This window comes from Mustela putorius, unplaced genomic scaffold (assembly GCF_011764305.1).
Source record: "Mustela putorius furo isolate JIRA1106 unplaced genomic scaffold, ASM1176430v1.1 tig00000596_pilon_pilon_pilon, whole genome shotgun sequence".
NCBI classification, from domain to species: Eukaryota; Metazoa; Chordata; class Mammalia; order Carnivora; family Mustelidae; genus Mustela; species Mustela putorius.
The window spans coordinates 6,982,738-6,998,889 of NW_025421428.1; the positions used below are offsets into that span (position 1 = coordinate 6,982,738).

Consider the following 16,152-nt stretch of genomic DNA (forward strand, 5'->3'; position numbering starts at 1 on the left):
TGAGGAACACTAGTCTACAGTCAATAACAATATTTTTTATTCTTTATAGTCTCAAGACAGCACAGACCTATAATAGGAAGGAAGTAAATGTATGTTGGCCAAATGAACAAATGAATTATAAGGATTACCTTTTTTTTTTTTTTTGAAGATTTTATTTATTTACTTGCCAGACAGAGACACAGGGAGAGAGGGAACATAAGGATGGGGAGAGGAAGAGGGAGCAGGCTTCCCGCCAAGCAGGGAGCCCATCTCGGGGCTTGATGTCAGGACCCTGGGATCATGACCTGAGCTGAAGGCAGACGCTTAACGACTGAGCCACTCGGGCACCCCAAGGATTATCATTTGGAACAAACTGGATTAGGCCACATCAACCGTGAATGCTACATTTTCTTATGCTCAAGGCCCACCATGTAGTACTTAAAGACAAATGTGAGCAGATCAAATGGCGCGCTTTGAGACTTCCTACCAGGACAACACTGACCTCTTCTGTTCAGCTGTGTGACCACCCACGAGAAGGCAGCCTGGCTAGACTGGGAACTAGGGTCACTTAGGCTGCAGGAGAAAGAGAAGTTTCAGCAGCCACCCTGAGACAGAAATTTCTGACAGATTTAGTTTCTACCCCATTCATGAATCCTGGCAACCTGGATCCACTCCTAGTACTCCACTCACCTTCTGCAAATCCATGGAAAGCTGCTGAATGAATGCTTGGAGCTCTTGTTCCTTTTGCTCCAGGGCTGAGATCTTATTTTCCACACCTGTGTTTGAAGCTGTCACATGATCTCTTCATTGAAAGAAAGCAGGCAATAAACACATTTGAAAATCTCATCTAAGAGACATTCTTCTACAGGAAAAATACAGATGGTTCTTTACATGTCAGGGCTGCAAATGCTAGTCATTGGAAGATTATCAATGGAGAAGACCCCGTGGCTCTTTCTGAAGTAGAAGCCCGGAGAAAAAATCCCACCCAGGTTTAAGCAAAAAATCGCTGTCTCCTTTTGGTTACTCAATAGCTTAGAAACAAAAACATATCTGGATCACTTGGCAGGCTTGGAAGCTGAACCTAAGCAGGTGAGGGGAAGGAGGGTCTCAAGCCCTGGGCAGGTAAGGACAGTCTAGAAGCCTTTGCCAGAACTGAGATCAGAAAGTGTTGCAAAGAGCAGTGGGGAGAGGCAGGCAAGCTGTAGCCAGAGCTAACACCGCTTCCCACGGGCCCCACAGACCAAGCAAGAACCTCTGCTCTTCCAGCGCTGAGCAGTGTCTCTGCAATTCTTCTAGCTTCTGGCTCAAGTCTGATGACATCTGACTGGAGGTCATCAACTCCTCCCGGGTGTGACTAAGTTCTCTGGTTCGAGCCTCCAACTCTTGCTCCATTTTCCCCAGACTTTCTTCTTTTTTTAAAAGCTGATAAAAAGATACAAAGTTTCACTGGGCCACTACTAAGAAATACTACTGAGACTTATTTTTAAAAACATGGACCAACAAGTCAAACTTTCCTAACAATTTTGTGGGCTTATAAGGGGCCCAGTAGTAAGAAAGAAAAAGAAAAGGAAGCACATTTCAAACAGAACTTCCCCACTTTGCTAAATTGAAAAATAAACACATATGATTAATATCAAAGACTACTAGGGTATGTTCATCAGCAAGTAGAGAGTGATAACTAGTAAAATCAGAGCAATTCATCATCTATACAGCACGTAGCTATGAAAATAAAAATGCGTACCATGTGCTTTACTTTACTTAGTTCCTGTTGCTGGAACCCCTCTAATTCATCCATTTCATCCCTCCTTTGGAAAAGATTCAAACTCTGGTTCTTCATTTCCTGTAACTGAGCTGTCAGAAACCTTTTCTCCTATTTGGAGGAAGAAGACATCATCTCAGGCAACGAAGACACCACAAATCCTTATTATGTATGCAGAATGCTTTTTAATAAAATCTACAGAAAGTTTTTATTTTTATTCAGCAGAATTGTTATTTCTTTTAAAGATTTTATTTTTAAGTAATCTCCCCGCAACATGGGGCTCAAACTCACGACCCTGAGATCACAGACTGCTAGCTCCACAGACTGAGCCGGCCAGGTGCCCCCAGCAGATTACTTAATAAAGAAAAATCTTTCAGGCGCCCGGGTGGCTCAGTGGGTTAAAGCCTCTGCCTTCAGCTCAGGTCATGATTCCAGGGTCCTGGGATCAAGCTCTCTGCTCAGCAGGGAGCCTGCTTCCCTTCCTCTCTCTCTGCCTGCCTCTCTGTCTACTTGTCATCTCTGTCAAATAAATAAAGTCTTTAAAAAAAAAAAATCTTTCAAAAACTCTCTTGTCAGCAGACAATAGTAGATAACAGGAAGCTTTATGGTGATATGACCAATACAGCATTATCTAACTCTCTTTAAGTTAAAAATACATGTGTTTTAAATGATCCAGCTGTGAATAAGGGGAGTAAAAGCAACAACTGCTTGACATTAAAAGTTCTTAAGTTTGATTAGAAATCGCAGATCCTCATTTTCCCGGTCTGTTCTCAGTAGCATACTGAACTGGATGAGCAACGTGAGTAACTGGAGTAAAACTGAGTACCCTGAAAAAATGAGATGCATTTAAGTAATGTCAGTTCGCAATTTCAGTTAGGAAGTCAACAAAAATTAGACATGACTGGTGTCAGCAGGTTACAATTTACTAAATGACAGCTTCCCAAGATAGACTCTTTTCAGGACAAACCCTGCTGCTACAGTTTCTAATTCCTGATTGAAAAGAAATCTAAACAGTCTAAAAATAACAGTTCCAAAAATGACAGTGGCTTCAAAGACCTACATAGATGTCTCACTGCTCTTCTGGGTCTAAAATATTTCCCAGTCCCTTTTTGGGCAGGGAAGAGGGGGTGGGGATCGCCTTAGTGCACTCTCGGTGGTTTTACTTAGTTCAGTCCTGCATGTTTCCTTAACAATTTTAAAAGACAAAAAACAGTTCAATGAGAATTTCAACTACTATAATCTTACGAGTTTCTTTTAAGAAAAGAAAACTTTAACCTAACCAATACCTCCATATTTAAGAAGACCATCATTAACACCATGTTCAGATTTTTTTTAAGCACAAGTTTCTTTGGGAGATAGCTTTTGTCTATAATTCTTTCCTTACAAAAATATGTTCAAGCATTCTTTGATAAATTGATAACTAGATTTCTAGAACACACAAAGAGAACTGATTTAACTTGGAGTTTTATTCCAAGAATACAACAACAATAAAACTCATCTGCTTAATAAAATGAACAGTATAAATACACGTGTGTGTGTGTGTATGTGGTGTTTGTATATATATTTAGAAATGAGGTTTTTTTATTCATTTAAAAAAAAGATTTTATTTATTTATTCATGAGAGGCAGAGGGAGAAGCAGGCTCCCTGGGGGGCCCAGTGTGGGACTCAATCACAGGACTCTGAGATACTGACCTGAGCCGGAGGCAGACACTTAACTGACTGAGGAACCCAGGTGGCCAAACAGTAAATTTTTTATTTTGCAACTGAATTTATCAATCTAAGAAATAATTTTTTACCCCAAAGAGTAATTTAGGAGTATTTGATGAAAACAAAAAATGAATTAGGTAGCAGCATATAATTTGGGCTGAGGGAGCGGACTTTTAAATTAAAATGTTTTTCTAACTATAGGCCTGAAATTTCATCTTCCTGTTCATGTCTGGGAGCCAGGAATACATTACATTAACACCTACACAGTGTTACACAAGCTATGGTGCTAGAGTAATCAATTTTCCTCGTCCGTGTTTAGCCAAGAAATGCTCTTATCTGCTCAATGCTGAGCCTTGAAAAATGCCCTTCTTCCCCACTGCCTCCTCAAAAAGTATTCCTAACATTACCACAGTGCCAATTAGGGCCCCAGCAGGAAACAGATGGCAGTCTCAAATTGGGTATTTTGAGAAGAGTTTAATAAAGGGACTTTTGAAAGCTGTGGGTGAGTAAGAAAGCACAAAGCTAATGTGCTCGTAACAGTTGGGCAGGAAGGGACAAAGGGAATGTAGAGGTTACAAGAGACCCAGGAATATCCAACTAAAGCTGTGACCTTTGGCCATGGGATACAAATAACCTGAAGGGATCCCACATGGAGAAGGCTGGAGGAATAAATCCCGGCCACCCACAATTCCTTTGGAGTTCCCCCACTGGCAGAACCCAGTTGGAAACCAGAGGGCAATGGAGCCTGGCTGCCGCAGTTTCCGTCAGCCTCCAGGGACACGGAGAAAGGTAAGATAAGGGAGGAGAGGACAGTGGGAGGGGCAAACCAAAGACATCCAGCATGCCCTCAAGCAAGGGCAGCCATGAGCTTTTCAAGTCAGTGTCAACTCAACCAGCACCCCAAGTCTAAGAGGTGGTAGAGTGATCTGTACACTGGGTACCGGAAAAGCCATTTTCCAAGTCCTGAGGAGAGGCCAACATTCATACTGAGATAAAAATAAAAGATGAACTAACCTTTTCAAGCTGATCCATTTTTTCTGACCATTCCTAAAATAAAACAACAAAAAGGTACAGTTTCCAGGAAAGAGTATCAGTAACATAAGGTTTTCAGAAAACAAAACAACCTAACTCCCCTGCAAAGCAAGCAAGCAACCAATCAAAACAGCAAATAAAAAACCCCATAAAGTTGGCTTAGTATTAAGAGAACCAAGAGTCCTAAAAGGAGAAGAAAATGAATTTTATAGAAACTTCTAGAACACACATATAAACCTGCAGATTTTTACGAAGCAGAGCACCCAACAAAGTTGTAGTGTGGTGTTCTGATGCAGCTTTTCACTTTATTCCTGAGTGTTTTTCCATGAATACTATTATTATCTCTTGGGAGTGGGTAGCTGGGGCAGCTGAGTTGGTAACTATAATTGATATTTAGAAACTAATTTAATGAAGGTAAAAGGGACCACCCTCGCCAGCCCCTGATAATTATTTTCCTTCTTATCTTGATTTTACCAATATGCTTTATGCCATCTGGTATATGATTCCCCTTATTCACAAATCACAGGAGGAAAAATAACCATCGGTACAAAAAGCCATATTCCAAGTGCCTACAATCAAAATTCACCAATTTTAGATGATATCATCATTTATGTACATTTACACCATAGTTATGTAATAGGTCTTGGTGAATAATGTCTTTTTCTGGCTAGCAAATGTCCTAATACTCCCTTTAAAATACTCACTTTAAAACCAACCAACTCACCAACTATAGATGAATTATATATATATTCTTAAGTGAAACATAATAAATTGATCCTGTCTTAATAAATCAAGATTACTAGTATAATATCTTGATGTTTTTCTTAAATTTAAAATGCCATCGAAAGAAATATTTACTTCATAATTACTGTAATAGGTGGTAATAGTACTATTTTCCTTTCTTACTGTTATTCATTCAGCATCTATCAATGGATGGTTCTAGTGAGATTACAGGAGTTCTTTGGTCGAACTCACTGGGGTTAAAGACACTAGGAAACAGACCGTAAGAACTATGTACATCATAGAAGCTGGGCTTGAGAGCATTCTCCACTCTAAGAGGCAAATGTTTTTTGGGGTTTAGGGGTCTAGGCCTTAACACAGGTTTTTAGAGGACAGAGACCATTTCCCTTCTTTTGGGATATGCCACCAGATAGAACACATCACTTCCCTTCTCCCTGTCACAAAGTTACACAGAATGACAGAATGATATTCTCTATTCTGGATGCATCTCACGATTACAAATGTAAATTACAGAGCATTCCTTTTCTCCTAGGCTGCAGATATTTTCTACCAGGTTTACGTCATGATTTTTGAAATCACGTCACTAAGTGAAATCTTTCCACCAGTCTTGGGCGTCACATATAAAATACCTGGTCCTTTCTGGCTAATGCCAAAGCCAGTCCTTCTGCCATTTTGGCTCTGTTGGCTTGGAATGTCTCATTCTGCTCTTGAAATTTCCGCATGGAAGCTGTTAACAAAGAGGCTCTATTTGAGATATGGCAATATTTCAGAAACGGCATGACAAACAGCCCATGTGATTATTTTACAACTGTAACCTAACAAAAAAGATCAAGGTCAAGTAAGTGGATAATGAGACTGGGAAAAACCTGATCCGTCTCAACATTATCCCAGAATCTTTTGGGCTTAGCATTAGAGCATAGCTGTTTTTTTGCTTTCTCTTGTTCTATTTTGGTAATAAGCAAGTATATACATTTAGGAAGATGCCAAAAGGTAACTTTTTCAACAGTACAATGATAGTAGGTAGGTTGCTAGAAGAGGCTAACGCTGTTGCTAAGTGATGGTTACTAGCATACTTTATCAGAATTAAAAATAAAATTCAAAACTATGCAAAACAAAAAACCTTTCTTTCACTTCGTTTTCCTTTAAAATTTTTTAAGTATATGTCAACAGAAAACTTCTTCAGCATCTTTCTTGGATTGAATCCAAAGGAGAATATATGAATTAGGACAGACCAAATAAAATGTATGTTCTATTGCTGGAGAAGTGATGACAGCCAAAAATTTCCCCCCATTCTGAATACAGCAGCATGAAGCTACGGCTAGAACAAGGCTCCTAATCTAGGCTTAAGGGCCAGGCACATGATTTTACTAACATCAAAGGGCAGCCAATAAACTGGAAAACCGGATGAAGACAAGCTAGTACACATAATGACCTTCTCCTAAGAAGCATGCCCGTAACACAACATCAACAGAATTGTATGCTTATAAATATCAGACAAATGTTTTACCACTCTGATTAAGAAGTACACTTAAAAAGATTTGAACTATGATGGACAAACTTAGCCAATACACTATGGTTTCATTAAAAAAAACCAAAAACTAAACCCTGAAAAGATTGAAAAAAAGCAGGAAAAAAATACGTACAATCCTGGTGTTTTTCTAATGCAATTTCAAGCTTCTCTTTTATCTTCTGCAAGTTTCGGACCTGTTCAGCATAGTCTTGGGTGAGGAGGGTGACGCACATACCAGGAATGGACAAACATCAGGAAAGGAAGTTAATTAAACAAAAAAATGAGTGAAAGTGATGATGATTTTCTCAACCCGAAAACCATTGCTGTTAAGGAAAGCTAGGCAGACAGCCTCCCATTAACAATGAACAACACAAGCAAACAGGTATAGTACAAACCATCCACGGTGTAAATGGTGAATACAAACAGGCAGGTCTGTTTAGCCTGGATAGAGAGCAAGAAGTGGGCCTGGTCTGATCATCAGAAACGCCCTGCTCGTTAATTTCAAACCTCCGTTTTCACTTCCCCTTCCAGTATTAGCGATAGGACAGGGCGAAAGGAACTCACTGAACAGCTCACAGTTCATACAGCTGTGTTAACAGTGGTTGGGACAATAGCAAACACCTTACCACAGGATGGTCTTTACCTTCAAAGTACTTTATTTTCTAGAAAAGTCAGCTTCCTTTCTATATGGGAACTGAGCTTCCTATGCCAAATTAAAGGTGAAAGTCAGAATTAATTATCTGGGTGGCCAAAGATAGTATGATGCAGTGGAAAAGTAGGCAGGCTTGGGCCAAATCCCAGCTGTCAGTCTGTAGCTGAGAGACCATAAGCAAATTATTGATCCCAAATATTAGTTTCATTACTTAGCAAATGATGGTATTAATTACAATGGCCTCAAACGCACTTAGTAAACTGCTTTCTGTGTCCTAATTAGATAACAAATTAGGTGTTTTCCTATGCCAGAAGCAGCGGACACGCTTCAGTAAGAGGTTCAGGAAGAGGTACCTGCTGCTGCTGTTTTTCATATGAAACCTGGAGGAAGATACCTAGGACACAACTGGGCTTTCTAAGTATCCTTTCTCTGCCCTCTCCCTTCCCTAATTTTAGTCAAGCCCAAATAATTCTTCCGTCTCTATGTCAGGGAAGGCATGTAGCTTTCTCCCCAACATTAAACAAAAGTAAAGTTATTTCACCTCTGTTCCTGATGTTAGTTACAAGTAGGTATAATTGGATTTAACAACTGAATTTAAAGAAGACTATAGTTAAGAGTATGGACTCTAGCAAGCAAATGTGGGTTTGGATCCGAGCTCCACCACTTACTGCTTCGGTGACCTTAACCTCGCTAAGCCTAGTAAGGCTACAGTGAGGATAAAAGGAGATAGCGCACCAACCGGGAGCTGGGAGCTAGACTACGGACCTTTGATAACCTCACAAACACAAGTATTTGTATACAATTTGGAGAGTTTTGTAGTCTACTGCTTTCACTCCAATAAAATGTGCATAAGGCCAAGGGACAAAAAGAAACACAGAAGCCATTGACCACTTCACAGGATGAAACTTTCAAAATGTATCCGCTGGCAGAAACCAAAATAAGAAACTCACAACTCTATCACAAACATGCCCTGCTCAGGCAAGGATATAATGGAAGTTGTGTGAATTGTAAACTGCACACAAAAGACATAATGAGAGTTACAGCTTCTATACAGGTGTTGAGTATCACTGGAAAGTGGTCTAAAGACCCAGGACACTTACACAAGTGATATGCAGCTGTAGCAAGTGGCAACATAGCCACTCTAGTGCTGAAGAATCCATCTGTTGGCCATTCCCTGTAAGTACTATCCCCTACCCTGACAGCTATGCTAACAGGTGGAAGATCGTCAAATGTCATCTACGTATACTTTTAATACCTTTTATATCCATGGCTAGAAACCTCAGGAGCAGAAAAACCCAACTTATTCTTTTTGAGTTTACAGTCTTCAGTACACTAACAAAAGGAGGGAACCAAAAGGGCACAAATTGCTCCATTTTGACTAAGAAATACGTCAATATATAGCACTATCACCATAAGGTGACACTATATTGTTATTTGACATAGACAGAGGGTCAGCCAAGGAGAGTGTTCTTTGCTTGCTTTTTATGAAGTCTTAGACATACCAGAAAGTCTGGCTTCAAGTTTCCGGATCTGTTCATTCCTTCTCAAGAGCTGGGATGAAAGATCTTCTCTGGAGCTGCTTCCATCGGAAGCCTGTGGAAATACAGACAAGAGGCCACATTCATACATGGGTTTTCAGCAATGTGAGACGACCCCAATACTGGATGGGAAAGCAACAACTCTTGTTTCAGCTTTCAGTATACTTTAAATGTGATCACTGAAGAGCTTCTTAACATACCTAGGTCCTAGCTTCTCTACCTGTGAAATAGGAGCAACACTATCCCTTTCTACAACGTGGAAAAGGTAGGAGATGCTAAACGGACTGTGTGTGTGTGTGTGTGTGTATACACACAGTATTAGAATAAATAATGGCAAACAAATCCATTATGGTCATATCACACCAAGTACATGATACAAAGAATATATTTTCAGTAATAAGAAAATCAGCCTCAGTGGCTCAGTCCGTTAAGCTGCTGCCTTCAGCTCAGGTTGTCATCCCAGGGCCCGGGGATCGAGTCCCACATCGGGCTCCTTGCTTGGTGGGGAGCCTCCTCCTTCCTCTACCTCTGCCTGCCACTCCCCTGCTTGTGCTCTAACAAGTAAATAAATAAAATCTTAAAAAAGAAAAAAGAAAATCATTTTATTTTTCCAAAGGTAAAGTCCTGGCAGAAAAGGTCAGAAGGTTCTTTAACGAGGGGTCAAAGGCTGGTGAAGAACTGATCACTGACATTGATAAAGTTTCCGTCTAAATGCATCAAAGACTTTACCAGATAATACGGATTCATTTTAAGTTTTCCTTAATAAAATGGATATCTCTCAAAAAAAAACATGGATTCAATAATCAACATATTAATTAAACATCAATTTTCCTCAACAATCTACTTTATTTTAAAAAAAATTTTTAAAGATTTTCTTTGAGAGAGGTAGTGAGTGAGTGAGTGAGTGAGCACAAGCAGAGGGAGTGGCAGAGGGAGAGGGAGAAGCGGACTCCCTGCTGAGCAGGAAGCCTTGGGCTTGGCCTTGGGCTCAATCCCAAGACCTTGAGATCATCCCCTGAGCTGAAGGCAGATGCTTAACTGAGCCACCCAGATGTCCCCACAACAATCTATTTTAAAATGTCTGGATACTACTATTACTTTGGGCACTGCTTACTATTGCTAACAAGTAACTTATTTATCTTTTTTTTGGATTATAAAATTTTTAAAAATACAGAAGAGTAGGGAGAATGGTTTAATTAACGTTCTCCATCTACTTTAATAATTGCTGATGTTTTCCCCTATTTGCTTTATTATTTTACTGAAGTACTATAAATAACAGATATGACATTTTGCCTTAAATACTTTGATAAACATTTCCCAAATATGAGGTCATTTTCCTTTATAACCACAATACCATTATCACACCTAAAAATTTTTTATCCAATATCTAGTCTTTAGTCATGTTTCCCCATCTAATACCCAAAGTATCTTTAAAGGTGGTTGAAAATTCACTTTATTTTTTATTTTTTTAAAGATTTTATTTACTTGTCAGAGACACAGCAAGAGGGGGAACACAAGCAGGGGGAGTGGGAGAGAGAGAGGCAGGCTTCCCACTGAGCAGACAGCCCAACGTGGGGCTTGATCCTTGATCCCAGGACCCGGGGATAATGTCCCCAGCCAAAGGCAGATGCTTAATGACTGAGTCATCCAGGTCCCCCCAAAATTCACTTTAAATATTCACTTATGTATCTAGACACTTGTCCAGTCCAACATTTATTTAGACTTGGTTTAGTTTATACATAAGAGGCAGTCTCTGGAGGTGGAGGACCTGGGTTAAAGTTCCATCCTCACCACTTAGAAAATAAGAACTTGGGCCCATTAGTCACCTTCTCTGTGCACTGATTTCATCATAAGTAAACTATGACAACAAACATGATCAATCTCACACAGCTGTGATGAGGATTAAATAAATCAACACTTGTCAACTCCCTAAAACACAGAATAGCACATAATTAGTTTCAATACTTATCTATATTAGAAGTTATGATTATTACTGTTAGTAAGACATCTGCTTCTCAGCTGTGCTAAGCACTGGGAACAGTGGTGAAACAGAGTCCCCAACCTAAAACAGCAGGAGAAGCAGCTACTATTATGAAATGCCTGTTAAAGAGCCAGGCACTATGCAAAATGTTTTATTTATTAGGCAGAAGAGGTAACATTGCAGGCCTGCAATCACGATTCTTAGCAAGGTCTGTCTGTAAGGCCAGCCCTGGGGCTTAACTATGGGAACTTAGACTTTAAAGGGTTCCCACTATTATTGATAAGAAAGGTTCACGGTATCTAATCTGTTTGTGTACAAAAATATGGTTTATGCTGAACACCTGTTTTCCTTCCAGGGGTCTGGAATTTTGGTAAATGCTTGGCAGACGGTGCCTATGTGAAGAGCCCCAATAAAATCCCTGGGCACTGAGTCTCCAAGGAGCTTCCCTGGAAGACAACATTTTACATGTGCTGTCACAATTTTTTCTGGGGGAATTAAGCATGTCCTATGTAACTCCAGGGGGAGAGGACTTTTAGAAGCTTGCACCTGGTTTTCTCCAGGCTTTGCCTCATGCATCTTTTCCTCTTGCTGATTATGCTTTGTATTCTTTCACTATAATAAGTGACAGCAGTAAGTAAAACCACGCTGAGTCCTCTTAAATAATCGAACCTCAGGATGAACATTGGGGACCTGAGACCCATGCTTTAATAAGACAAGTATAGTTCCTATTTTACAGATGTGGGAACTAAGGCATAGGAAAGGAACTTGCCCCAAGTCATACAGTAACAATGAAGTTAGGAATCGAATCTAGGTCTGACTCCTTAACCTGACCTGAGTTCCCAACTACTACTCTCTACTGCCTTTCATACGCCTCCCAGTTTAGTGAGACAGACAAGCAAACCACCAACAATGCAGTGTAAACAGGTGCTATTACAGAGGTCAGGAGGAGATAAGGGACCAAACTTGGCCAGGAGGGGTAAGGAGTAGAGGGGATGACAAGGGCAGGTCAGGTCAAGGGGGCTTCCTGAAAGTAACATGTAAGTGGGGTCTTGAAGGAAGCTCAAAGTCTGTTAGAAGAACTCAGGAGCAAAAGGAAGAGATGAGACATTTCAGAGACAGGAGACAAGTGCAAAAAGCTGTGGGCATGAAGGAATATAACACATTCCAGAAATGCAATAGGTTCAGCGTGGATGGAGCACAGGGTCTAGCAAAGTAGAGTGAGATGAGGTTGGACAGGGAAGCTGTGCCAAGGCCATGAGAGTTTACCACTGTACTATGTATGAATTTGAACTTCATCTTGAAGGTGATAGGGAAACCACTGAGGAGTTTCAGGCATTAAAGAGACATGAATACATCTGCTTTGGGGAGTTATTAGAGGCAAGGAGCCCAGAGAGACTACAACAGTTGTCCAAAAACAAAAGACAGCTTGAAATAAAATGGAAGTAAATGAACTCCTGGCAATGGAGTAAAGAGAGCAAGTCTGAGACATTTAGAAGATGGAAAACCAAAATACTTGTTGACTGGACACCAAAAAAATGGAGGGAAGAATCTAAAATGCTTCTGAAATTTCTTGCTGGTGACTTGGGGGAATGGAGATACCCATTTGAAGATGGAGTTAAATAATTCAGTGTTGTTCATTTTAGAATTTGAGACACTAGAGGAAGAGCATTTGGTTGGAGAAATATATGCAGTGGGATATACAGGTTTGGAGACAGGGCGTGAAGATCAGAATGTAGAGACGGTAAGTTCAAGTAGATTACTTCAGCAGTCTCAATGGAAAATACTTTGAATTCAGGCCAGTTTCTATATCTGGAATACTTTCAAGATGACAGACTTCATTTAGCATGTCATCATGAAGGCAAAGCAGGTATTTCTGCCACAGAACTCAGCATTGAAACTATATCCTTCAGCCTGGGGATCAAATGTGCATTACATTTCCCGTTAAATATAGCAGCCAATGATATCAGGTAATCTTATTGTTCCATCCCAATAACCTAAGAGCTTCTGCCATGTAATTTGACCCAGGACAGGTAGCAGAAGAAAGGAGGAAGAAGACTCATCTGACCCTGGAAACAACTCAATTGTCTATCATCAGGAAAAGACAGAGATAAATTGTGGCCTTGTCAAATGCTGGAATCTTACACAGCAGTAAAAGTAAATGAATCACAGCTTCATGGAACACAGATGCATTCTAGAAACATGGTGAATTAAAAAAAAAAAGTTCAAGAATACTATGGAATACCATTTTTTATAAAGTTCACAAATAAGCAACACTAAACAACAAATTGTTTATAAATATATACATATCTGGGAGGCTATTTTAAAAATCAAGAGAATGATAAACACAAAATTTAGGATGGGGTTATCTGGAGGGCAGGGAGGAAGAAAGTGAACTGGGAAGGAGCATACAAGTGCCTTCAACAGTATCCACAATGTTTTAGTTCTTTGGATAGGTGACCCATTAACAAGCATTCATTTTATTTTTATGCTTTATACTTAACAGTTACATTACATACATTCTTTTACATACACCAAATATTGTAATTTTTTTAAAAAAGATAACTGACTTTGAGAGGATCCTGTCATATGCCAAAGACACACTTTTAATCCTAAGGCATGAGATCTACCTAACACAACAGCATCTTCATTGTTCTTAAATCTTTCCAAACACAAAGGTCCTTTACAAATAAGGGACATAGTGCAGGGGTGTCTTCTTCTCATCAACTTTCCTAGTAAAATAGAGTACTCTAATTCCACACCATAACTCACAGACCATGTTAGGCAACAATGACTTAAAGTATATTTGTCTGCAGAGATAATAAGCCAAGGCTTTTTGGAGAAACGAAATATAAAAGAAAATGCATAAAGTATAAAAAGAGTGTAACAGGACAATGTAGAGAATATGAAAAGGGACTCTGAAATAACAGGAAAAAACAGAAAAGCACCTTACAGTAGGAAGAATCAGATATAAACCCCAACTAATCTTTCAATTTTAAAAGAAAATACTTATGGGAAAGTCTCTTTGAAATACTATTTTAAAAATATATCAAGAGTGTACCAAATATTAAAAATTAGAAAAGATACTTACAAAGTCATCTCCCGAGTCAGCTCCCATAGAGGCAACCGATTCCTTGCTCACTGACCGTGGTATCCTAGTAGCGCCCCCTGGCCTCTGAGCCACAGCTGTCTCTTCTGCAATTTTCTTCTTCAGTTTTGCAAACATTTTTGCTGTGTGGTTATCCTGCACGGGTGACCAGCTAGTGAACCACCCCAGTATTCTAGTCCTTTGGCCAGCAAGCAGGACTTCAGAGACTGGTGCCTAGAAAGTTCCAGACATCCAAGAAAACTGCATTCCCACTTCAGTGTGGGCCAAGGGCTTACAGAACAGTATCTATAAATCAGACGAAAGAGAGCTAAGTTAAACACAGGAGAGATTTCAGAACTGAGTTGCTTTTTAAGCTTCAGGTTTCAAAATTAAGTTTCATAATTTTACGTGGACATTTAACAGGACACACTGCTAAACATTTAAAAAGCACTCAGGTGTTTCACGTGCATAAACAGATAAGGAAATCAAGGCTTGAGGAGATGAGGTAATCTGCCAAAGAGTGTGTCCTTAAGTGGCAGGGCTGGTATTTGAACCCAGGACTCTGACTCACAAGTCCTTACTCTTTCTTTATTATGCCACGTTGGCTGTGGCATATAACACATATAGTAAAACTGCCCAGGGTACATGTTAATGTCACATAATGGCTGGAAATCCTCCCCCCAATATTAACTACAGTTTACTTTTTTTTTTTTTTTTAAGATGAAGACAAAATATGTACTCAATATGGGGATAAAGGTATAACATTCCAATGTTCGAGGATGGTTTGCCATCAGCTCTTGATGAGAAAAAGCTGACAACCTAGAAAAAACAGGCAAGCCAGACATCTATCCTCTATAAGCATCAGATACCCTTAAACATTTCCTAGAAATTCTGTATGGTTCTCTTTAAGAGTGATTAAAATGACCTGAACTCGGTTTCGTCTTCAGAATGTTTTACATGATAATCAACATGAGATTCAACCTTCTTTTCCTCCCAGTGTTGTATGAAACACCAATATTCTGGTTCCAACCTTAACTTTCCATGTTCTGTGGAGGACACCTAGGTTCTGCTCTGAGATCTACGAAAGACTTCTTACCACTTCAGATTATCCATGTAAATCTGTACAATTCTCCAATGTCTGTAAACCACCTACTCACCTGGCTTATCTACCAGATTTAAAACAGCTTGGAGGTCAAAGCATTCTGTCCTGCATGAAAACAAAGATAAAATGCACTGGGTATTTCCTTTCAAGTGTAAGGCCAAAATGTTTGGGGGAAATGGAAGAGGATAAAGGGAGAATTAACCAGAAGACAGAGGAAAGAATCTATCACTGCCACAGTCCTCAGTGGGACACCTTCTCCTTTGCGTTTGTGATCTACCTGGAGCTTCACTAACAGGCACAAAGAACAGGATCTCTCATTGGTGCCTAAATTTACTTCACCTTGGGAGACTCGAGCAAAAACAACTTGAATGAGATTCCGGTTTCCTAGGGCCAGTATTTATTTCTCAGTTGATTCTGACAGTCGCACATTGTTTGTTTACCTGGCGAGATCCGGGCAGTCTAGTCACAGAGCCTTGACTCGCACTAAGAACGTCGCCGAGAAAAAGAATGGCTAAACTGGTAAAAAAACAACAGCCTAACGCCCAGGGAGAGGCAGGTACCTGCCACGCCAGTCTGGATCCCACTCAACTCACGCTCCTTCTAGAACCGCCCGCGTTTGGACTGTCAAGGAAGAGAGAGGGACTCAACGTCTCTCCCATCTGACAGCAAGGAAACTGAGACCCAGAAAGGAGGAATGACTTGTCCAAGGTCGCTGGTGGCGGGGGGGATCCTGACACCCTAGGCTCCAGACTCCACGGCCGGGCAGCCCCTCTGCCCCCACCCCCGCCCTTTCAGCATCCCGGTACCGCCCCCCGCCTTGGGTCTTGGGCAACCCCGTCCGGGCCGCTCTGGGGCAGACCGAGGCCACCGGGAGAAAGAGGGGCCTCCTGGCATCTCCGGCCCCCGCCCGCGCACCTGCCGCTCTCTGGGCAGCTGGCAGAGCCCCGCCTCCGGGACCTCTCGTGAACACCGGCCCGCGTCACCAGCCCCCACGACCGGCCGGCGAGCAGAGCAGCGACCCGGAACCGCACCTCCACCAGCGCGCCGGAAGTGGCTGCGCGCGGG

At 40.8% G+C, this 16,152-nt stretch overlaps 1 protein-coding gene across 3 annotated transcripts in view; it reads right to left on the reverse strand.

Annotated features, from left to right (window-relative positions):
• GOLGA1 (golgin A1) overlaps positions 1-16,152 on the reverse strand; it is a 47,628-nt gene extending 31,476 nt beyond the window's left edge. For 2 of the 3 annotated variants that reach the window (XM_004757335.3, XM_013058771.2), the window contains exons 1-10: positions 16,003-16,152; positions 15,143-15,192; positions 13,989-14,291; positions 8,884-8,974; positions 6,863-6,937; positions 5,849-5,946; positions 4,461-4,493; positions 1,721-1,849; positions 1,232-1,401; positions 670-781 (exon numbers count right to left, since the gene is read on the reverse strand). In XM_004757335.3, coding sequence (XP_004757392.1) covers positions 670-781; positions 1,232-1,401; positions 1,721-1,849; positions 4,461-4,493; positions 5,849-5,946; positions 6,863-6,937; positions 8,884-8,974; positions 13,989-14,123 — 843 coding nt within the window. In that variant the 5' untranslated portion in view covers positions 14,124-14,291; positions 15,143-15,192; positions 16,003-16,152. The other variant, XM_004757336.3, reaches the window with a different exon arrangement.